The sequence below is a fragment of the Coregonus clupeaformis genome, chromosome 11 (genome assembly GCF_020615455.1).
Source record: "Coregonus clupeaformis isolate EN_2021a chromosome 11, ASM2061545v1, whole genome shotgun sequence".
Taxonomy (NCBI): Eukaryota; Metazoa; Chordata; class Actinopteri; order Salmoniformes; family Salmonidae; genus Coregonus; species Coregonus clupeaformis.
Window position 1 is genome coordinate 1,474,135 of NC_059202.1, and position 25,189 is coordinate 1,499,323.

The following is a 25,189-nucleotide window of genomic DNA, read 5'->3' on the forward strand; positions in this document are numbered from 1 at the left end:
CTTGTGCCTTATTGCTTAATTATAAACTGGGTGGTTTGAGCCCTAAATGCTGATTGGTTGAAAGCCATGGTATATCAGACTGTGTACCACAGGAAGGAGAGAAAAACGTTTTTTTAAATATTCTAATTACGTTGGTAACCAGTTTATAATAGCAATAAGGCACCTAAGGGGTTTGTGGTATATGGCCAATATACCATGGCTAAGGGCTATGTCATAAGAAGAGACATACCACACCTCCTCAGGCCTTATTGCGTAATAATAGCAGTCAAAACAAGTTAAATCGACATCCATTGATGGAAAATGATCTGGAGAGTTTAATAAGGGTGATTTATCTTATATTTTCTCTTGCGACATTCTTAAACTCTCAATAATTATTATTTTGATGTTAAACCAAATTTTGCTTCATAGCCTATGTCGTTAAAAATGACGTCGATATTCCTTCTTGATTCGCTCGATAACGTAATGGAAAAAGGGATTGATAAATGTAGCAACTCCATCTCTGGCCGCAAAAAAAAAAAAGAAGGTCGGCTAGTTTGAAGACCTTGTCAGTTTTTCATAGATCATTCGCTAGACATTTTGGCTTGCCCTGGCAACCCTGCCATCGCAGCTGGTGGTCAGTGAAGAAACTGAGGCGAAGTTTAGGCTTTTCCTCTCGCGAGGAAGGACGCCGTTATCGGAATCCCTACAAACAACACGAGAATTCATCTTTCACACGGTAATATAACCCAATCTAACACCGTACATTCCTCGTGAGCCAGAAGTGGAGATACTGAATGCTTTGAACCTACATTCAAAATGTCATTTTAGAGGACTATTAATATGAAACAAAGCACAACATAAATCTTCTCCGCGGCAACGGATATGGGCTTCGAGGCCTAGTGTACCATTGTTTTGTATTGCGTGCTTGTTGTACTTGTGGCTAGCTACCGCAACGCGAATTCTAAATGGTTAACGTTAGTTAGCTAGTTTAGAGTACCTGCTGGAATGGCAATGTTTTTGCCCAGATATCACATCTAAATACACCGCTGTGACTCAATTTGTAGCCTCCTTTTTGTTGACGTTGTGTAAGATATGTCAGCAATGTTCTTCCCTATTTACCATGCATATTAGCTCAGCTAGCTAAGTAGCGCACTTCACTGGTAATGACTGTCAGACATGCGTTAACTAGTTAACTACTCTGTAATCATGGTTTGTCATGCAATAGTTTCTCATTCACAATTTCAGCTGTTAAGCCAGGATTTATCCATGTATATGTATATTCTTATCTAGAATGTAAATAAGACGGGCTAACTAGCAAGCTACTTTACAACTCACTTGAATTAGCCTAGACCAAACTTCGTGCTGGGGGACCCCAAGGGATGTACGTTTTAGTTTTTTGCCCTAGCAGTACACGGCTGATTCAAACATTCAAAGCTTGATCATTTTAATCAGCTGTGTGGGGTCCCAAGGACCGAGTTTGTGAAACGCAGGCCTTGATAGCTACATGCAATGGTGGACAGTCATGATTTAGGTTCAGGGGCTTATTCATTACCCCGATACTGTGGCAAAACCTTTCTTAAACGGAAGCAAACGGGGAGGGACCTACCTACATTTGTCCAATAGAAACTCGAATTCGTTGCTAAACTGAACAGTTTGGACTAGTGATTACACCCTAGGTTTGAGCTAGTTCAGAGTCAATATCAAGAAGACCTAGAATATCTGCAACTTCAAGTTAGCTTGTAAACATATTGTCAGCGAATGATTATATAAATACTGTATCGCTTTTGCACAGAGTCGCATGGAGCCTCTGGTTTATTGCCTGTTCGATCAAGTTCAGCCGCAATCAAGCTTAAGATCACCACAGCCTCCTCTGGGAAGGCTTTCCAATAGATGTTGGAACATTGCTGTGGGGACTTGCTTCCATTTAGCCACAATAGCATTAGTGAGGTTGGGCGATTAGGCCGGCTTGCAGTCGGCGCTCTAATTCATCCCAAAGGTGTTCGATGGGGTTGAGGTCAGGGCTCTGTGCAGGCCAGTCAAGTTCTTCCACACTGATCTCGACAAACCAATTCTGTATGGACCTCGCTTTGTGCATGGGGGCATTGTCATGCTGAAACAGGAAAGGGCCTTCCCCAAACTGTTGAAACAAAGTTGGAAGCACAGAATCGTCTAGAATGTCATTGTATGCTGTAGCGTTGATTTCCCTTCACTGGAACTAAGGGGCCTAGCCCGAACCATTATTCCTCCTCCACCAAAATGTTCAGTTGGCACTATGCATTGGGGCAGGTAGCATTCTCCTGGCATCCGCCAAAACCAGATTCATCTGTCGAACTGCCAGATGGTGAAGCGTGATTCATTAGTCCAGAGAACGTGTTTCCACTTCTTCAGAGTCCAATAGCAGCGAGTATTACACCAGTCCAGCCGACGCTTGGCATTGCGCACAGTGATCTTAGGCTTGTGTGTGGCTGCTTGGCCATGGAAAACCATTTCATGAAGCTCCCAACAAACAGTTATTGTGCTGACGTTGCTTCCAGAGGCAGTTTGGAACTCCGTAGTGAGTGTTGCAACCGAGGACAGATTATTTTTACGCACTTCAGCACTCGGCGGTCCCGTTCTGTGAGCTTGTGTGGCCTACCACTTTGCAGCTGAGCCGTTGTTGCTCCTAGACGTTTCCACTTCATAATAACAGCACTTCAGTTGACCGGGGCAGCTCTAGCAGGACAGAAATGTGATGAACTGACTTGTTGGAATGGTGGCATCCTGTAACAGTTCCACGTTGAAAGTCACTGAGCTCCTCAGTAAGGCCAATCTACTGCCAGTGTTTGTCTATGGAGATTGCATGGCTGTCTGCTCGATTTTATACACCTGTCAGCAACGGGTGTGGCTGAAATAGACTAATCCACTAATTTGAAGGGGTGTCCACATACTTTTGTATATATAGTGTATGTCTCTCTATTATGTGTGGGAGTACTTTGGAACAGATTAAAAATATATATATAACTTGGAGCTGATTTTCAGTTGTTTTTACAGTCTTTTAAGTCCAACAATAAAATAAAATAAAGGTTAAAAACTCAGCAAAAAAAGATATGTCCTCTCACTGTCAACTGCGTTTATTTAACGTGTAAATATTTGTATGAACATAACAAGATTCAACAACTGAGACATAAACTGAACAAGTTCCACAGACATGTGACTAACAGAAATTGAATAATGTGTCCCTGAACAAAAGGGGGGTCAAAATCTAAAGTAACAGTCAGTATCTGGTGTGGCGACCAGCTGCATTAAGTACTGCAGTGCATCTCCTCCTCATGGACTGCAGCAGATTTGCCAGTTCTTGCTGTGAGATGTTACCCCACTCTTCCACCAAGGCACCTGCAAGTTCCCGGACATTTCTGGAGGGAATGGTTCTAGCCCTCACCCTCCGATCCAACAGGTCCCAGACGTGCTCAATGGGATTGAGATCCGGGCTCTTCGCTGGCAATGGCAAAACACTGACATTCCTGTCTTGCAGGAAATCACGCACAGAACGAGCAGTATGGCTGGTGGCATTGTCATGCTGGAGGGTCATGTCAGGATGAGCCTGCAGGAAGGGTACCACATGAGGGAGGAGGATGTCTTCCCTGTAACGCACAGCGTTGAGATTGCCTGCAATGACAACAAGCTCAGTCCGATGATGCTGTGAAACACCGCCCCAGACCATGACGGACCCTCCACCTCCAAATCGATCTCGCTCCAGAGTACAGGCCTCGGTGTAACGCTAATTCCTTCAACGATAAACGTGAATCCGACCATCACCCCTGGTGAGACAAAACCAGTGAAGAGCACTTTTTGCCAGTCCTGTCTGGTCCAGCGACGGTGGGTTTGTGCCCATAGGCGACGTTGTTGCCGGTGATGTCTGGTGAGGACCTGCCTTACAACAGGCCTACAAGCCCTCAGTCCAGCCTCTCTCAGCCTATTGCGGACAGTCTGGCGGCAGGTAGCTTAGTGGTTAAGAGCGTAGTGCCAGTAACCGAAAGGTCGCTGGTTCTAATCCCCGAGCCGACTAGGTGAAAAATCTGTCGATGTGCCCTTGAGCAAGGCCCTTAACCCTAATTGCTCCTGTAAGTCGCTCTGGATAAGAGCGTCTGCTAAATGACTAAAATCTAAAATGTTAAATGTATGTGTGTTCCTGGTGTAACTCGGGCAGTTGTTGCCATCCTGTACCTGTCCCGCAGGTGTGATGTTCGGATGTACCGATCCTGTGCAGGTGTTGTTACACGTGGTCTGCCACTGCGAGGATGATCAGCTGTCCGTCCTGTCTCCCTGTAGCGCTGTCTTAGGTGTCTCACAGTACGGACATTGCAATTTATTGCCCTGGCCACATCTGCAGTCCTCATGCCTCCTTGCAGCATGCCTAAGGCACGTTCACACAGATAAGCAGGGACCCCGGGAATCTTTCTTTTGGTGTTTTTCAGAGTCAGTAGAAAGGCCTCTTTAATGTCCTAAGTTTTCATAACTGTGACCTTAATTGCCCACCGTCTGTAAGCTGTTAGTGTCTTAAGGACTGTCGACAGGTGCATGTTCATTAGGGTAAATGTCCCTATTAATCCCACCAAATCCGCTTTTCAGACATTTTTTTATATATACTGCCCCAATTTAAGTGAGAATATTTTAGTTAAAATGAAAGTCTAATATCTCATTTGAAGTGTCAATAATTCATTTATACCAATTTCTAATGTTTTTATTGTTTAATTTGTCAAAATATGTTGAAAGTCTGGCATGGGCTTAATGGGTACCTAATGTACCCTTTAAGCCAATGGGTGTTCCAAATAAGCCCACTACAGATTTGTTGATAAATAAATAAATATATATATTTAAACAAACTTGTTCTATTCAAATCTGTAATCTCTTAGCTCTCAATAGTTCATTTTGTCTCCACGCAGAAACGCAGAAAAAGCTAAACTTACAACATGTCTTCTTTGGATTGTAGCCAAAAAACTATTTAGAACAAAATCAAAATTATAGTGGAAATTACTCTTTAATACTTAATCTTTCAATATGTGTTGTCATTTTGTCTCTCTCTATCCTATGGTGTGCTTTTGGCATTTGAAATTGGCCAAAGAAAAACAGTTTGCAGGTTCAATACTAATGTTCTAAGGATAGTAAATGAGTCAATTTCAGGATTTACATTTAAAAATAACTTTAATTGATTTTCAAATGTTAATCACATTTAGGCTAGTAGTTTGAAAACAATGTGAAAACACATTTTAAAACCACTCAGTTCATTTTGGAGTAACATTAAAACATACAGTTCATTGTGAGGAGACATCAGTCATAACATCTTGAAGATCATGTATAATTAGCCTATAACGAAAGCAAAATAAACAAGAAACATTTCTGCAATTTCTACTTTCTCCTAGGCTAAACGCAGGCCTATGTGATTTTATCGTTTTAGTTATCTTAGTAGTGTAACATAACAGGTTATAGGGTGGTCTAAGCTTTATTTTGTTTGTTTGTTTCAATCTTTTGCCTACGGTGTGGTTGTCTTTGCTTGCCAGTCTTACGCTAACAAGTTTTGAGGGTTTTCATCTTGTTTTTGTACAGATTTTCAATGACCTCATGATTGCGCAATTAGAATGGTACAGGTCCCTCCAGCACTGCTTTGCAGAGGATGAACTTGAGCTCTACATCCTCAATCTTGTCCCTGGATGGGAGGAAGAATGTGTTGTTTGGCCCTCTGTCTAGGACCTTCATCACATACCGTTCACCCTCTGGTGGTGCTGACTCGTTAAGTGATCGTGCGATGTAATATGCCGCTGGTTTCGTGAACATGACAGCATAGTACACGTCTCTCACCACTGTGAAGGTTGTGGTACAGGTTTCTGTATTCTCAATTGCCTCTTTGCTCACTGCCTCATTGCCCACTGCCTCCAATGCATTTGCCTTCTCCAGAGGAGCCTTGCTCTTGGTCTTGCCATCCTTTGGTTGTTTCTTTTTTGCTGCTGCCTTTTTTCCACTTTCCCCTAGCCGCAACAAGGCGTGTTCAGATGTTAGAGACTCTCCATATTTTAGAGTGTTGATTCTCTGTCTTTTGGCAGGACTGCTCTTCTTGGTTGGCCTGAAGAAATCTTTGATGCCAATGTCTGATGAGGGTGAAGGGCTTGAAGTTGCAGAGTATGCAGACGTTGATGGCTGGGGTTGTGACATTTCATCATTTGCAGGCATTGCAACCTCAATATTGGTGATGTTGAGAATGTTGGACCCAGCAAGAGTTTCTTCACTGAGGATAATCTGGGACATGGATTATTCGCCCACAGATGTTGAGCATGGGCGTGGTTGTGCAGTTAGAGATATAGAGATGGCACGGGGTCCCACTGGAAAGTTTAGTGCTGTTTTCCTGGCTGGGCGAGGTTGTGCAGGTGGAGACAGAGCGATTACATGGGGTCCCAGAGGAGTATCGTTGCTTGTCATAGCTTCTGCCAGAGGCTGTGGTTGTGATTGGCCATCTTCCATGGTGAACGGTGTGTAGTCTTCTGTTATCATTCTGTCTGGACAGTAAGGATAAATGCCAGTGCTTTTAAACCCACTCTTCAGATTCTCATCCTTTAGACCTATCTCCAACACCGCCTTCAGTTTGGATGGGAAATCCTATTTTCGGATCTTGTCTTATGGGTATTAATTATCTGAATTATGAGCTGATTTATCAGGTGAGGTCAAAATTACGGAGGAAAATGGTTCAAAGGTCAAAAGGAAGAAAATCCCCATTGAAACACAGTCACGTGGGCTTAATGGAAGCAGGTTGGCTTAAAGGGAACATCAGTGAAGTTATGGTTAAAAGACAGAATATTTTATTATACACACATGACAATAAGAAAACAACTATATGAAATAAATCTATATATGGTGCACTAACATAACATGAAAAGTATAAATGTATCATGCAGAGAAGTAATTAGCTATACTCATTTACATCCACCCCAGACAGTGTGATATCTTTGCTAGCGTTTAAGCCCACCAGGTAAAAATGTTAATTAAAAAAGTAATAAATATAAACATACACATTTATTGTCTATTTAACAGTATAATAATATAAACTGCATACAAAAATGTAAACTATACCTGCTTATCATGCTTTATGTCATTGCAATGAACCATACTATGCAGCTACTGTACTGATGCAGCATGTGGTCTGTTTGCTAGCATGCTAAAACTCATATTTTGATTTCAAAATAAACAATATTTATTTTTCAAGTAATATTCTAACATATGTCTTATTGAAAACACTAATCACTTACATTTTGATAACAAATGAGTACTTACCAAGTAGAAATATGCAAAAAATGTTATCTTTTGAGGGTACCAAAATAACCTAAGTTTTTTTGCAACTTCTTCTGGGATCAGCAGGCACATGTCACACATGCTTTGATAAATCAATATTGACAAATCTGATTGGCTTACAATAATAAGTGTCATTTATTTAACAAGCAGCTTCATTGGAAGAAACATCACACAGCAAAAAATGATGTAGTTTTTCTTTTTGACTCAGAAGTTGCAAGTGGGTTTATATGGTATGTGGGCTTAATAGGGACGTTTACCCTAATTGTTTATGGTTCATTGAACAAGCATGTGAAACAGTGTTTAAACCCTTTACAATGAAGATATGTGAAGTTATTTGGATTTTTACTAATTATCTTTGAAAGACAGGGTCATGAAAAAGGGACGTTTCTTTTTTTACTGAGTTTAAATGTATTTTTTTTGTTCAGAAAACTTGGGGGGACAAATAAAATCAAATGCGGGCCAAATTCGGCACGCGGCCTGCCAGTTGGGGAAAATTTGCTGTACAGAATAAGAATATTCCAAAAAATGCATCCTGTTTGCAATAAGGCACTAAAGTAAAACTGCAGAAAATGTGGCAAAGAAATTAACTTTATGTCCTGAATACAAAGCGTTATGTTTGGGGCAATTCCAACTCACTGAGTACCACTCTTCATATTTCCATGCAAGGTGGTGGCTGCATCATATTATGGGTATGCTTGTCATCGGCAAGGACTAGGGAGTTTATTTTTATACAAATAAATGGAATGGAGCTAAGCACGGGCAAAATTCTAGAGGAAAAACTGGTTAATTCTGCTTTCTTGAAAATGGCTGTCTAGCAATGATCAACAACCAACTTGACAAGAGCTTGAAGAATTGTAAAATTAATAATGTGCAGATATTGTACAATCCAGGTGTGCAAAGCTCTTAGAGACTAACATCTTGACCAAACCGGCGCAGCGCGTGTGTGCGCCATCGTGCGCATGTTGATTTTGTCTATCCCCACCAGACATGATCAGGACACGCAGGTTGAAATGTCAAAACGAACTCTGAACCAACTATATTAATTTGGGGACAGGTCGAAACACATGAAACATTCATGGACATTTAGCTAGCTAGCTTGTTGTTGCTAGCAAATTTGTCCTTGGATATAAACACTGGGTTGTTATTTTACCTGAAATGTACAATGTCCTTTTTTTTTTGCTGGATCTTTGTAGAATATTGACCAATTTTAAGTAACACAAAATTGTGCGTTCTCTACTCTGACAGTTAATCCACAGATAAAAGTGGAAACCTAGTTTGTTTCTAGTAATCTCTCCTAGTTCTTCTTCTGTGGATTTTATATGGCGGTTGGCAACCAACTTTAAGGTGCATTACAGCAACCAACTGGACTGGAGTGTGGACCTAATTAATCTTTCAATCGCCCACATTTGTATATGCTCCTAAAAATCATTGAGGAGATGAGAGAGACTGGACTTGCAGCGTGTCAAGCGTCTAAAATAGAACCGTTCTATTTTAGCGCCTGGCTACGCAGACGCGTGCAAGCTGTTTGGCTGAAATGATTGAATAACATGTATGTGTACATTTATTTTTGCAACACTTGCGCACGCAGCGCTGCCTGTGTGGTCAGCATGTTACCCAGAAAGACTCACAGCTGTAATCGCTGACTATGTTGATTCTAACATGTTGACTCAGAGTTGTGAATGCTTATGTAAATCAGATATTTCTGTGTTTCATTTATGAAAAATTTGCTAACATTTCTAAAAACACATGTTCACTTTGTCATTATCAATTTTGAATTCAGACTGTAACACAACCAAATGTGGAATACGTTAAGGGATATGAATACTTTCTGAAGGCACTCTACATCTCAGTATAAAGTAGCTTCCTCGTCTTTCTAGATGAGGAGACGAGAGGATGCCACTTCAGACACCCACATTAGGAAGCTTGCTCAACAAGAAGCCAACACGCTACCTGTTATTATTAGTTCTATGACCCAGACCCACTGAGGTAAAACTTCGCCCAGCACACAGGGAATAGAGCAGGAAAAAAATCAGGCTCTTTCTCAGTTGTTTTCTCCTTGAATCTGGGGCTCTGTCCAGAACCCAAGAGGCAAAAAATGAAGGACAATCAAGAAAATACTTGATGTTCAACCTGAATTTCAAACAGGGTTAGGGTTGAGTGCCCTCTGGTGGAAGTCTGGTGTTTTGACAAATGGAACCCGACAGTAATCAGTTATTGCTATTAACTACATTTGATTGACTGAGTTGATAGATATTTAATAATATTGACAATAAAATGAATACTTTTACTAGCTACAAGGCTCTGAGCACATTCATTTCTCAGTTGCAGGGAATAGCTCAAGTAGTCAGTTCTTCAGTCATCTTATATTGACCTTGAGGTAATTTACCTGTTAATTGCAGGTTTTAATATTGAAATGATGAGTTACGCATATTCTATGCCAAGTCAGGATATGTGGCCGTCTAATCAAGCCTAGTAAATTCACATGACTCAACCAATCTTGAAACAAATGTATCCCAGTCCCCAATCAGTGAGTGGTGATATGTGCCAAACTAGTTAAGTGACTCATTCTTGAATGATGAGGTCCAGTTAAACAAAAGGCACAGATCAAATCACATTTGTCACATGCTTCGTATACAACAGGTATAGACTAACAGTGAAATGCTTACTTATGGGCCCTTCCCAACAATGCAGAATACAATAAATAATAATAATAATATAAAAAGATAGTAACACAAGGAATAAATACACAATGAGCAATGATACATAGAGTACCAATACTGATTCGATGTGCAGGGGTACAAGGAATTGGGGTATTGGGGTAGATATGTACAGTGCCTTTGGAAAGTATTCAGACCCCTTGACTTATTTCAGTTTTGTATTTTTAATACATTTGCAAACATTTAAAAAAAAAAGGTTTTTGCTTTGTCATTATTCGGTATTGTGTGTAGATTGAAGAGGAAACCCCCCAATTTAATCCATTTTAGAATAAGGCTGTAACGTAACAAAATGTGCAAAAAGTCAAGGGGTCTGCACTGTAAGGGATAAAGTGACTAGGCAACAGGATAGATAAGACAGTAGCAGCAGTGTATGTGGTGAGTGTGTAAGCGTGTGTGTGGTGAATATGTGCCTGTGTACGTTCTGTGTGAGTGTGGGTCCAGTGTTTATGCATAGTGTGTGTGCATAGTCAAAAAGAGTTTGTGCAAAAAGGGTCAATGCAGATAGTCCGGGTAGCTATTTGGTTAACGATTTAGCAGTCTTTGGCTTGGGGGTAGAAGTTGTTCAGGAGCCTTTTGGTCCCAGACTTAGCGTTCCGGTACCGTTAGTCGTGCGGTAGCAGAGAGAACAGTGTATGACATGGGTGGCTGGAGTCTTTGACCATTTTTAGGGCTTTCATCTGACACCGCCTGGTATAGAGGTCCTGCATGGCAGGGAGTTCGACCCCAGTGATGTACTGGGCTGTACGCACTACCCACTGTAGAGCCTTGCGTTCGGATGCCAAGCAGTTGTCATACCAAGCAGTGATGCAGCCAGTCAAGATGCTCTCAATGGTGCAGCTGTATACGTTTTTGAGGATCTGAGGGCACATGCCAAATCCTTTCAGCCTCCTGAGGGGGATGAGGCGTTGTCGTGCCCTCTTCATGACTGTGTTGGTGTGTTTGGACCATGATAGATCCTTAGCGATGTGGACTCTTAGGAACTTGAAGCTCTCGACCCGCTCCATTACAGCCCTGTCGATGTGAATGGGGGCGTGTTCGGCCCTCCATTTTCTGTAGTACACGATAAGCTCCTTTGTCTCACCCACGTTGATGGAGAGGTTGTTGTCCTGGCAGTGACCTCCTCCCTGAAGGCTGTCTCATCATCGTTAGTGATGAGGTCCACCACCTTCCTGTCATCGGCAAACTTGATGATGGTGTTGGAGTCGTGTGCGGCCACACAGTCATGGGTTAACAGGGAGTACAGGAAGGGACTAAGCAAGCACCCCTGATGGGCCCCCGTATTGAGGGTCAACGTGGCGGATGTGTTGTTGCCTACCCTCACCACCTGGGGGTGACCAGTCAGGAAGTCCAGGATCCAGTTGCATAGGGAGGTGTTCAGTCCCAGGGACCTTAGCTTGGTGATGAGCTTGGAGGGCTTTATGGTGTTGAATGCTGAGCTGTAGTCTATGAACAGCATTCTCATGTAGGTGTTCCCATAACCAGCCTTTCAAAGCATTTCATGGCTACAGATGTGAGTGCTACGGGGCGGTATTCATTTAGAAAGGTTACCATGTCGTTCTTGGGCACAAGGACTATGGTGGTCTGCTTGAAAAATGTAGCACAGACATATCAGGTTTTCTTTTTATAACAACCTCCTTTGTCTATATGTTTTGTTAGCTTATTGCTGACACAGTCATACATTCACTGACATTGGGATTGAAGAGCCAGAGAATGTGAAGGCTCTTTTTATTTGTAATAATGTTGTTGTTTTGTGGCCCTCTCTGGTTATACAGGTCTGAATGATGTCGGAACAAGATTTGGCAGAGATAGTGCAGATAGCAGTGGAGGACTTGGGCCAGGGCGACCAGACTGGTAAGATCTATATTACAGACCACAAAGCTCTGTTCAATCACCATAACTAGGGCCATGTGACCTGACAAGGAAAACCACGAGGGGGAAATTGCTGGCTCTATATAAATGTCAGGCTAATACTTCCAAAAATGTCTCTATACATCCATTTGCCTGTATTGTAAAGGAAAGGTCACCACTGACTGACTATCCATTGGCTAATGGTGAAGCTTTACTTCTGGCTTTAGATGTTTTATCTTGATGGTTAGCTACTACCCATGTGGGTAGATTAGCAACAGTCATCGAAATTGTTAAAAGGTTTTAAAAATATTTCAAATAAATGCACAATGGATGAAGATACTCCAAACTTTTTACAATCTATCAGATATCGACTGAATTATAGCATATACATTTTTTTCTGGCATGGACAAATAATGGAGTTCAGGGATTTTGGTGGGAATTTGGGTGTTAAATTTGTTAAATTAACTTTTGTAGAATGTGCTCATATATACATTTTGTTATTGTATCATTATTTGTATTATTTGTTAAAATAATGTAAAAATATATGTGCCTCATTTGCATAAATACACCAGGGGCCTCATTTATAACCGTTGCATACATTTTACACTAAATATCTGCGTGCGCTATTTCTGAAAAGACTGTGCACACACACAAATATTGAGATTTATAAACTTGGCACATGCCATACATACTCATGTTTCCCGTTATAAAACACCTGAATGAAAAACTGTGCACGCGTAAACAAGCATTATACAGTGCATTCGGTAAGTATTCAGACCGCTTGACTTTTTAGACATTTTGTTACGTTACAGCCTTATTCTAAAATTGATTCAATTGTTTTTTTACCTCATCAATCTACACCCAATACCCCATAATGACAAATCAAAACAGGTTTTTAGAAATGTTTGCAAATCTATTGAAAAAAAATAACCGGAAACATCACATTTACATAAGTATTCAGACCCTTTACTCAGTACATTGTTGAAGCACATTTGGCAGCGATTACAGCGTTGCGTCTTCTTGGGTATAACGCTACAAGCGTTGGCACAATATTTGGGGAGTTTCTCCCATTCTTCTCTGCAGATCCTCTCAAGCTCTGTCAGGTCACTGCACTGCACAGCTATTTTCAGGTCTCTAGAGATGTTTGATCGGGTTCAAGTCCGGGCTCTGGCTGGGCCACTCAAGGACATTCAGAGACTTGTCCCGAAGCCACTCCTGCGTTCTCTTGGCTGTGTGCTTAGGGTCATTGTCCTGTTGGAAGGTGAACCTTAGCCCCAGTCTAAGGTCCTGAGTGCTCTGGAGCAGGTTTTCATCAATGTTCTCTCTGTACTTTGCTCCATTTATCTTTCCCTCGATCCTTACTAGTCTCCCAGTCCCTGCCGCTGAAAAACATCCCCACAGCATGATGCTGCCACCATCATGCTTCACCGTATGGATAGTGCCAGGTTTCCTCCAGACGTGACGCTTGGCATTCAGGCCAAAGAGTTTGATCTTGGTTTCATGAGACCAGAGAATGTTGTTTCTCATGGTCTGAGAGTCCTTTAGGTGCCTTTTGGCAAACTCCAAATGGGCTGTCATGTGCCTTTTACTGAGTAGTGGCTTCTGTCTGGCCACTCTACCATAAAGGCCTAATTGCCCATCTCCACAGAGGAACTCTGGATCTCTGTCAGAGTGACCATCAGGTCCTTGGTCACCTCCCTGACCAAGACCCTTCTCCCCTGATTGCTCAGTTTGGCCAGGCGGCCAGCTCTAGGAAGAGTCTTGGTAGTTCCAAACTTCTTCCATTTAAGAATGATGGAGGCCACTGTGTTCTTGGGGACCTTCAATGCTGCAGATATGTTTTGGTATCCTTCCCCAGAGCTGTGCCCTGACACAATCCTGTCTCGGAGCTCTACGGACAATTCCTTCGACCTCATGGCTTGGTTTTTGCTCTGACATGCACTGTCAACTGTGGGAGCTTATATAGACAGGTGTGTGCCTTTCCAAATCATGTCCAATCAATTGGATTTACCACAGGTGGACTCCAATCAAGTTGTAGAAACATCTCAAGGATGATCAATGGAAACAGGATGCACCTGAGCTCAATTTTGAGTCTCATAACAAAGTGTCTGAATACTTATGTAAATAAGGTATTTCAGTTTTTTTATTTCTAATAAATGTGCATAAATTACAAAAAGCCTGTTTTCGCATTGTCATTTTTGGGTATTGTGTGTAGATTGATGAGGAAAATAATTGATTTAATCCATTTTAGAATAAGGCTGTAACGTAATAAAATGTGGAAAAAGGAAAGGGTCTGAATACTTTCTGAATGCACTGTAACTCTTCCTGAATAACGCCCATCATTCACCTTTTATGGTGACAATAATGCTGTTATTTGCTGTATACTTTGGAAGTATTGGAATTAGGCCAAGACAGTATATTTAAAGGAATTATCAATGGTGAACTTGATCAAATGTCTTTGGCGGTGTTGGCAGATTTTTTCTTTTTGAAGTGACATTTGCTGTATCTGACAGTTTCAAATTGTTGTGGACCTCTAAACAGATCGTTTGAATTCAATAATGTTTTGTATTTACTTTCTCACAAACCTAAATTTCCTGCAATGCCCGTGAATTCTGAAACATTGTCTACTCTGAAAAAAATGAAAACGGCAGTAGGCCTACTTACAGTGGTAGCCTACACACTTCAGTGCAAAAGATCAACTGTCTGTTCACCTGTTAAATTCTACTGTATGTTATAAACCGCGCTCCCTTTGTGACGCATAGAGCAAAAACTTGAAATTATAATAATCTAATAGGCCCAATTAAATGAGAGATGCGCATAGTAATTTGTTGGATGGCTAATTTGGGAATATGAACTCATCATGGCTAAAAATGGTGGAATGGGTATGATATATGTATTATGTTTATAAATGAAATAGTGTCTAGGCTACTTGAGAAATTTGACAGTACAGTTTTCAGACGTAGCCTACAAACGTCAATAGAAAAGGTGAACAGTCTGTTCAATCGTTTATCTGTACATCGGATCGCATAGAAAAGTAGCCTATCCTAACTTGTTGTAGGCCTATAAGCTATTTTGTGAGTTTGAAACCATCACAGTCAGAAAATGTGAGGAATTTATTCTGCAATGATCATGGAAATGATATAAATAATTGGAAATAGATTTCTAATTATTTTAGAATGCAAAGATAAAAGAAATCGTCTCACTAACAGCGAATGATTGCATCTTATTATATTTAGCTACCTGTTATTTGCACAAGGCTACTTTTGCCTTCTTACAATGCAATACTTCAACGATTAGAAACTATCCGTACGCATGGTCTATAGGTGGTGGGAGGATAAGCACATTCTCATGTCAAGTTCAGTTTTTATATAGATAACTAATGCGTGAACTGGCGCACACATGTTTTGAAGCATATTTTGTGTTTGCGCAGTGTTTATAAACAAGGCCCCTTTTTGCATATATTAATTAACATAAAAGGGTGGAACAGTGCTGCAACCACAACACTTGCTCCATCTACCTTACCTGCGCTGTCTAGACTGGCTCATTAATTACTGTTGTCACGTTCTCTTGCATAATTCAACAAGTGTGTCAATCGCAGGATACCCTCGGATTAAAAATCAACAGGCTCTAGATTATATCTATCTAAGCAGACTTAACATTGTTTGCGAGATCAAACATAATATCACAATAATCCATGTTTATTTTCAGAAGTTGCTTTCAAAATTAAAGCAATCAATCCAGTGAGATTTAAGTGACAAGTGGATTTTGCACCCCTCAAACACAGGAAATACAGTTGAAGTCGGAAGTTTACATACACTTAGGTTGGAGTCATTAAAACTGGTTTACAGACAGATTATTTCACTTATAATTCACTGTATCACAATTCCAGCGCGTCAGAAGTTTACATACACTAAATTGACTGTGCCTAAAACTCAGTGCCTCTTTGCTTGACATCATGGGAAAATCAAAATAAATCAGCTAAAAATGGTAGACCTCCACAAGTCTGGTTCATCCTTGGAAGCAATTTCCAAATGCCTGAAGGTACCACGTTCATCTGTACAAACAATAGTACGCAAGTATAAACACCGTGGGACCAAGCAGCCGTCATACCGCTCAGGAAGGAGACGCGTTCTGTCTCCTAGAGATTAACGTACTTTGGTGCGAAAAGTGCAAATCAATCCCAGAACAACAGCAAAGGACCTTGTGCAGATTCTGGAGGAAACAGGTACAAAAGTATCTATATCCACAGTAAAACAAGTCCTATATCGACATAACCTGAAAGGCTGCTCAGCAAGGAAGAAGCCACTGCTCCAAAACCGCCATAAAAAAGCCAGACTACGGTTTACAACTGCACATGGGGACAAAGATCGTACTTTTTGGAGAAATGTCCTCTGGTCTGATGAAACAAAAATAGAACTGTTTGGCCATAATGACCATCGTTATGTTTGGAGGAAAAAGGGGGCTGCTTGCAAGCCGATGAATACCATCCCAACCGTGAAGCACGGAGGTGGCAGCATCATGCTGTGGGGGTCCTTTGCTGCAGGAGGGACTGGTGCACTTCACAAAATAGATGGCATCATGAGGAAGGAAAATTATGTGGCTATTTGAAGCAACATCTCAAGACATCAGTCAGGAAGTTAAAGCTTGGTCGCAAATGGGTCTTCCAAATGGACAATGACCCCAAGCATACTTCCAAAGTTGTGGCAAAATGGCTTAAGGACAACAAAGTCAAGGTATTGGAGTGGCCATCACAAAGCCCTGACCTCAAACCTATAGAACATTTGTGGGCAGAACTGAAAAAGCGTGTGCGAGCAAGGAGGCCTACAAACCAGACTCAGTTACACCAGCTCTGTCAGGAGGAATGGGCAATGCTACCAAATACTAATTGAGTGTATGTAAACTTCTGACCCACTGGGAATGTGATGAAAGAAATAAAAGCTGAAATAAATAATTCTCTCTACTATTATTCTGACATTTTCACATTCTTAAAATAAAGTGGTGATCCTAACTGACCTAAGACAGGGAATTTTTACTAGGAATAAATGTCAGGAATTGTGAAAAACTGAGTTTAAATGTATTTGGCTAAGGTGTATGTAAACTTCCGACTTCAACTGTATATGGTTGAAAAATACATCCTCAGATGGGCGGGGCATGCTCGCTGCTAGGGTACATTTGGATAAATCACTTTGAAAGAGCTACATACCAGCAGAAACATTGCAGTTTTTTTAATGATCATGTGTGTGACTGCATGTGTGATTTGTGTTAGATGTGTTGGACAATCATGAAGATTGTGATGACAAGCCTGATAGGAAAAGGCCAAGGGTGGACCACAGCGCCCAGGATGCATCTCTAAAGGTAGGTTACTCGTGCACTACGTCGGGGGTATATTGGATACGATATGAACTTCTAAGCTGAGTCAGTCATGTGAGCATGTCAGTTTGTTTTTCATATGAAAATATATCATAAATTGCATTTATATATTGTTACGTTCCCCAACAAGAACTCAAAAAAACATAGCTCAACAGAAATAGGGAACAAAAAAATGAGCCACTGACAACCAGTACGAAACAGGTGGGATTTTAAAATGGGTTCTGAAAGGCATCCATTGGGGTGCCTACTGACTGGGTGCTGGCCAAGCAAGCTAAGGTAGGGTCTTAACACCCAACATGGACGCCCATGAGATTTGCCTGATAACAGAGAAGCTAAAGAAAAGAACCCATACCAACTTAGGTTAGGAAGTGAAAATAAACATGAAGCCAACCAAACAGGGAGACACAAAATATAAGGCTTTGTATTCACAAGCTTAAAGGGAGCGCTAAACAGCGGTCTAGCTCTTCCAACCTCTCTCATGCCGACTGGAACACTGGGCCAGCCGCTCTTAAATATAACCTGTGCCAGCACAGGTGAAACTAACGAGGCGACAGGTGCAATATATCCTGACCAATGAGGATGATTCCAATCAGTGCGCGTCCCCACCTAAATAGAACCAACCTCAAAAACAGAAAACAAGTTATCAAATGTACCGCAGAAATGGAAGGTAAGTCACAGAAAATAGATGTTGTGATGCCAGCTACAGAGAAGTACTTGGATTACGAGATTTTACTGCAGAAGCGTTACATATAGGGGGTGTTGAATGGTATTGTTCTGTCCTCCCAGGATGTCGGCCTGGGGTAGGATTAGACAGTGTTAATGTAGTGCAATGGAGTGGTGTCTTTTAAATGGGTTAATATTTGGTAGGGTATTTTTTAAATTTTATATCACCAAGTATAATGGATTGTACAGTAGGTGGCAGCATGCACCTCTAATGTTTGTTTGCGGACCGCCATAATACTATAGAAGAACGGAAACCAAAGCCTGTAAGAATAGGTCTACTTTAGTGCTTAGACTCTAAGCTCATTGTAAAGAGGGGCATTTACTTCATCAACCACCAATGTGTAACATGCATTTACACACACACAATTCACTTTCTCTGCCTCGTTCCCTCTTCCTCTCTCCAGACCTTGTTGTACTCCATCAGCCAGACGATCTGCCAGCGTTTGGACAACATGGAGGCCAAGTTGCAGGTGGTGGAGGTGACGTGCCGGGCCCTGGAGAAGAAGCTGGACGCCGTGGTCAACAAGAACCAGGCACCCATCCAGGTCCCTATGGTGGCCGGCTCCCCTCTGGGGGCCACCCAGACCTGGAACAAAGTGCGCTGGTGAGTTAAAGTGTGGACCTGGGTCCATATTCATTAGGGTATATCGTAGCAGGCCATTTTGCAACGGCAAACAAAAACGAGAGTTTCTTATTGGACATGTTCAGATTTTCTTTCCTGTCTCAGTCTGTTTTTGTCCGGTGCCTAATGAATACAACCTGGTTAGGACTGGGGATCATGGTGGGATAAAATGCTTGGACTGGGACTGGTCAGGGTGAGATGAGGACTTGGAGACAAAGGGTGGTACACTGGGGGACAATGACACTGGTTGACTTGTACTTTATGAGGGAGTACTCATTCTCTTACAAGTGAGTGCTCAAGTAGAATGCGCCTATTCCCATGAACACAATTTGACACTGGAGCCTGTTGAGGTATTTGACACAGAAGAATTCCCCGTCTGCCCCTGCAGTGTTGTTCCACAGACCAATGTGATAGTGAGCCAAGACCGACTGAAGGGTCAGGAGGAGTCAGTAACTCGAGGGGCAGATTCACTGGAGAACCTCCTTAGCAAGTGAGTGACTGACACCTGTTTTTTTTCTGCCATCATGCAGAATGTAGAATCGCATAAAGAACAAACAATGTTGTGCATGAAACTGTGATCCCCACTAAAGTTTGATCTACACAGAACCGTCATAACACAATGGTACTCAGAACCCTGCAGAGTTTAGTGGCTCAAACAGAACACAATGGAACACAGTTTGGCTCGGCCCATGGGTCCCTGTGTTGATACCTCGCTCTAACTAAGCCTCTGTGTGTGTTCCATCAGCACGGTGGGTGGGCGGAGGCAGAACACGTTCCTGGTGAAGGTGCCGGCGCCGGAGGACAGCCAAGAGGAACAGGAGAGCGGCTCGGAGGCTAGCGACTCGGTGTCCAACAGTGGCCAGGCCAACAACGCCCAGAGCACCCAGAACGTCACCCTCATCACCCTCAACTCCGAGGGTACGGCCCTGTCGGAACACACAACACACTCATGCACAGACACACACACACACACACACACACACTCACGAACACACCTACACAGAAACCCATAAATACACACACACAGAGAAACCCAGAAACACAAACGTGTCCCAAACATGGTTTGAAGTGTGAATTGTAAAGAAAAAGCAACTTGAACTATTTAGCCCTGTCACCATTTTGTGAATTGGGCTGGAGTCTTCTCAGTGAGACAGATGGATCAACAGATTTGAATTCAAATGCAGCTGGAATTTGATTTGTGGATGTGACGTATGTTGCCTGGCACTTCTTCCTTAACGCCCAAATACTACCACCTGTGTTGGTGTATAATGGTGCTGTGTTGAAGTTTCAGTCTGTATCATTACCAGCTTAGACATCTGTGGTAGCTAGTGTCTCACTCTGACTGTTTTGAAGTCTTCTAGGATGGTCTCACTCTGTCGAGACTCAACGGCTTTCCCAGTGGTCACTTACAAGCCTGAGGAGAGGACATGTTTTTCTGATTGAGCAAAGTCTCACTCTGCAGCTCATGCTGTTGTTTTTGTTTGTGCAGTTTTTCGTGGTTTCTGGAGTTCCTTGGTTAGCTTCAAAGACGTTCCACGGACACATATTCATTTATTTGCAGCTGCAAGTTTCCATGGCGACGTGTCTTTGTCAGTGTTAGCCGGAGGGCACCATGTGGTTTTCAAAAAGGAATAGTGTGTGCCTGCCTGGGTGTGTGCGTGCGATATCCTTCCACTTCCCTGCATCTTACTCTCTTTATCAATTTCACTGTCAGCTGTCTGTCTCTCCACACCTCTTCATAGAGAGGTCTCTGGTTACTACTCTTGATAGATAGATATACAGTGAGTGTACAAAACATTAAGAACACCTTCCTAATATTGCACCCCCCCTTTGCCCTCAGAACAGCCTCAATTCGTTGGGGCATGGACTCTACAAGGTGTTGAAAGCATTCCACAGTTGTGTCAAGTTGGCTGGATGTCCTTTGGGTGGTGGACCATTCTTGAAACACACGGGAAACTATTGAGCGTAAAAAACCCAGCAGCGTTGCAGTTCTTGACACAAACCCGTGCGCCTGGCACCTACTACCATACCTCGTTCAAAGGCACTTAAATCTTGTCTTGCCCATTCACCCTCTGAATGGCACATCTACACAATCCATGTCTCAATTGTCGCAAAATCATTCTTTAACCTGTCTCCTCCCCTTCATCTACACTGATTTTGAAGTGGATTTAACAAGTGACATCAATAAGGGATCATAGCTTTCACCTGGTCAGTCTGTCATGGATAGAGCATAATGTTTTTTACTCTCTGTGTAGATAGATATAGCTATCCTATACGAAGTGTGTTGTTCCTTGTTGAACTCTGTAATGCCCCAGGGAGATGTCATCCTATTGTTAGAGAATGTCACAACACTCATAATAACCTCTAGGACTGTGTTGGTGTACTCCTGATGGTCGCCACAAGGCTGTGCTGTGGTATCAGCACTAGCAGAGATTGGGAAGGTGTAAGCCTATCTTTTTAATAATATGCCATTTAGCAGACGCTTTTATCCAAAGCGACTTACAGTCATGCGTGCATACATTTTTGTGTATGGGTGGTCCCGGGGATCGAACCCACTACCTTGGCGTTACAAGCGCCGTGCTCTGTCATATTTTTGTTAGCGGGGTTACAGGTACATTATTGTCAATTTACACACTTTATACCTCATGTATCTGTAGGCTGCCACAAAAAATCCACTAATTTGAATGGGTGTCCACATACTTTTGTGTATATATAGTGTATGACAGACAGGGAGCAGCACAGGGTCACCTGCAGAGCAGTTTTGGGGGTTATACCTTTACCACTGTACTCACTCACCCACCCACTTAACTCCCCCTTTCACCGCTCTTTATAGACGACTACCCAGCAGGTACGTGGCTTGGTGACGAGAATAATGCAGAGATGCGCGTGCGCTGCCCTGTGTTGCCGGGCGACATGCTCCACATTAGCACCAACTGCCGCACGGCGGAGAAGATGGCGCTGACGCTGCTGGACTACCTTTTCCACCGCGAGGTGCAGGCCATGTCCAACCTGTCAGGCCAGGGCAAGCACGGCAAGAAGCAGCTGGACCCACTCATGATCTACGGCATACGCTGTGAGTCACGCACACCAACTCACTCACTCACTCACTCACTCACACACACTTGACATGCCATTTACTATTTGACCAACTGCCATTGACAAACTGACCATCTCATCCCCTGCCATTGACCAACTGACCAATCTTTCCCCATAGATGTATCATAGGCAGGGTTCAATCACTTCACCCTTTAGCACTTAGGTTACCCTTTGACCCTGTCACAACGGCCACACCCTCAACTCCAAATGCTCCCGTTGTAGTGTAGCTCCAGTTCCATCCAGTGAGCACAGACCTGAATCTCTCTGCATTCCCCAGGCAGGTTAGAACAACACACATTCATCATGGAACACATGCATTCATGCGTAACACATTTTACAACATACCAAACTCCAAATGACAAGCACATGTAAGTCTGAGTGTTCATGATGGGGCCGTAGCTAATGCGCTGACCCCTTTGATTCCTAATTAAGCTTAAATGTCTGGTGAGGGGAGCCAGGGGAGAGGAGGGGAGCCAGGGGAGAGGAGGGGAGCCAGGGGAGAGGAGGGGAGCCAGGGGAGGGTGGCTGTGGTAGAGGAGTATTTATTGGGAGTAGTCTCATGTGTTGTGTGGTGAGGGAGTTGCACAGGGAGTGGGCTCTGTCACCCCACATCTATTACTCTCTGTTGATCGCAGGTGCCGTGCAGGAGTGGCAGAGTGTGTGTGCACTTGGCTTGTGTGATGCAGGTGTTTTGTGTGTCTTTGTGTAATTCAGGTGTGTGTGTTTATGCAATTCAGGTATGGTGTGTGTGTGTGTGTGTGTGTGTGGAGACAGATTTGGGCTGACACAGGTATGTGGGGGCTGGAGCAGGACCAGGTGACTCGCTCACAGTAGGCAGGTTTCCATTGACCCAGGTTTATTCGACAAAATCTTTGCATGTGTAATGGAAACGGCAGATAAAGGAGAAATGTTCTGAAAATCGACAACATTTTGTATCCGTTCGACAGGAGTGGATATTTCTGTCGACAAACTTTCTCTATTGCGATAAATTATGATGGAAACTGTGTTTTTCGATTTAAATGATTGCCAAATCATTTTGAAGGTACGCAGGGCACGTGATGTCACCGCGTAACTATAAAGCTCCACTCAACATTTAATTCTAAATGCCTACTACATGCAAAATCAATTTTTTTTTTACTATAAAAATGTTTCTTTGCAGGACGAAGATTGTCCTGACTTTCAAGAATGCCTGAATTGCTTCACCTTGCTTTTCTGGTTGGCTGGCAAGTTTAACCATCCAATTATTTCAGATCTACAGGAGTGCAAGTTTCACTATGGCACAGACCGTGATGATACTTTGGCACATGAGAATTGTTAGAATATGGCAAATTTTAATTATTGCGTTCTATCCATGCTGGCTTTCGCCGGCTACCTGAGACATGAAACAGATAGGTGGGAGGGCATACAGGCTGTCGCCAATTTATTAATGCGCAATTTGCCTAAATGGGTAACACTTCAACCACTACATTTTTATTAGACACTAGGTTTTTACGATATTTTTTATTTGTCATTACGTTCAGCTATTTTTATCGCACGATAGTTAAATGGAAACGCACTCTAGCAGGCAATTGTCACATCTATTTTCTATGCAAACTTTCTAAATGTCGACCAAAAATCACTGGACAAGTTCATGGGAACATAGCTACTGACTCTGCCTGCCTGTCCAACTGGGACTGGTGAGAGAGCACCTGCCTTGCCTGCCTGTACACGACCGTCAGGTGTTGGTGTGTGTGCTAGAGGCCAACTCCCTCTACGTCCCCCTTCCCCCTCCCCGTGTCTCAACTCCTCCCCTCGGGCGACAGCAGCCTCATTAATCGGGTTAGAAAGAAGCTGTCAACTCCTCCGTCTCACCCTCAAACCAGCTGCTAACATAACCGCACCCTCTCACATGTTATATATCCACCTACATGGTATAGTCCCCAGTGTCGGAGATTGGGATGATATGAGGTGCTATCAGTGTACCTGACCACCTGTACCTTGACCACCAGATTTAGAATCTAGCTAGAGTTTTCAGTGCTTCTGACATTTTGACAGCTCAGGCAGAGTTGCATTGATAGTGGGACAAGGTTGCACTGTACAAACTACACACAGAGACTTGGCATGAACTGCTGTCCATATTAAGCAATTCATATGACTATTTCTACCTTGTCATGGTGAGTTAACCATCTTAAACTGAAGTCATCCTAACATGGTTAAATGAAATGACCCTGAACTCCTGTGCCCTCGGTCATTGTTCCCCTCAGGTCACTTGTTTTATAAGTTTGGCATCACTGAGTCAGACTGGTACCGGATCAAGCAGAGCATCGACTCCAAATGTCGCACGGCATGGAGACGCAAGCAGCGCGGCCAGAGTCTGGCGGTCAAGAGCTTCTCCAGACGTAGCACCAACACACCGGGCAGCTCAGGTAGGCAGGATACTTGGGGTCATCGCACGCACACACACTTTATAGTAAAAATAGTATTTCCTCTCACTTATGTAAGTGTATATAAGGAACCCAGTGAGTAGTGCAGATGCAGAGTGTAGCAGATGGTTCTAATCTTCACAACACAACAACGCCTCCTGTCCTCCCCTCCCTATGATCCATCACCTCTCACCCCTGACCAGCGAGAGTGGGACAGCAGGGGAAACCCAAATATCCTGTGAGCCCACACCAGGGGTGTCCGCTGTACAGTCACAGCCCGCTCTCCTCCCAGGCCACACACACACACAGAGCAAGTTCTCTTACACTCCGCTTAATAAAACTGCTTCAACATTAAACTAACTTTAAACAGTTATTTGTTAATGAATGTGGAGAGTGAGCTAACACCAAAAGTACAGTCTCCTCGAGCCACCTGGCTCTCGCCTCACTGCCAATGGCTGGGCTGGGGATTATTTACACACTACAGTACATGGGTTGTGTCCCAGATGGCACCCTATTCCCTATATAGTGCACTACTTTTGACCAAGGCCCACAAGTCTCTGGTCAAATGTAGTGCACTATATAGGGTTAAGGGTGCCATTTGGAAGACACCCGTGGTCATGCTGAAGGTTGGAAGATGGACCTCTTACTGGCAGTATATACAACACATAGCTATGATATGAGCTGTACCAATCAGATATCTGTGCCCCGTGTTTTTTATACCATGATATTATTATTTTGAGTACGAGTCCTTTAGGCCTGCTTTGTCACATCCGTGTGGTGGGAATTCCTCAATGTAGGCCTACATCAATCTAGCAACAAAAACCCATATTCTCATAGTGAGCACGCACACACCAGTGTAAAATAATCACACACACCACGCACACACACCCCCAATGAGATAGTAGATGGAGCTATGGTGGGCTGATGGGGGACGTGGGCTGTGGATGTGCTAGTGGTGGGTGTTTGGCTGCTGGGTCATGAGTGTGTTTGGACTGCTAGCTTGAGAGTCCTTGTTGTGTATTTAGACATGATTGATACAGTATAAACACACACCATCATCCAGCAGATGGCCTGAGCTGTTGCCAAGTATTCCTCTAGAGGTGAATGGGCTTTTA

At 42.9% G+C, this 25,189-nt stretch overlaps 1 protein-coding gene across 4 annotated transcripts in view; it reads left to right on the forward strand.

Annotated features, from left to right (window-relative positions):
- The first annotated feature begins 515 nt into the window (after positions 1-515).
- LOC121577010 (protein BANP) overlaps positions 516-25,189 on the forward strand; it is a 55,044-nt gene continuing 30,370 nt past the window's right edge. Inside the window, exons 1-8 of one of the 4 annotated variants that reach the window (XM_041890687.2) lie at positions 516-715; positions 11,786-11,864; positions 17,128-17,216; positions 18,359-18,558; positions 18,965-19,066; positions 19,322-19,494; positions 21,410-21,649; positions 23,916-24,077. In XM_041890687.2, coding sequence (XP_041746621.1) covers positions 11,792-11,864; positions 17,128-17,216; positions 18,359-18,558; positions 18,965-19,066; positions 19,322-19,494; positions 21,410-21,649; positions 23,916-24,077 — 1,039 coding nt within the window. In that variant the 5' untranslated portion in view covers positions 516-715; positions 11,786-11,791. The remainder of the gene's footprint in view (positions 716-11,785; positions 11,865-17,127; positions 17,217-18,358; positions 18,559-18,964; positions 19,067-19,321; positions 19,495-21,409; positions 21,650-23,915; positions 24,078-25,189) is intronic. The other 3 variants (XM_041890686.2, XM_041890688.2, XM_041890689.2) reach the window with 3 other exon arrangements.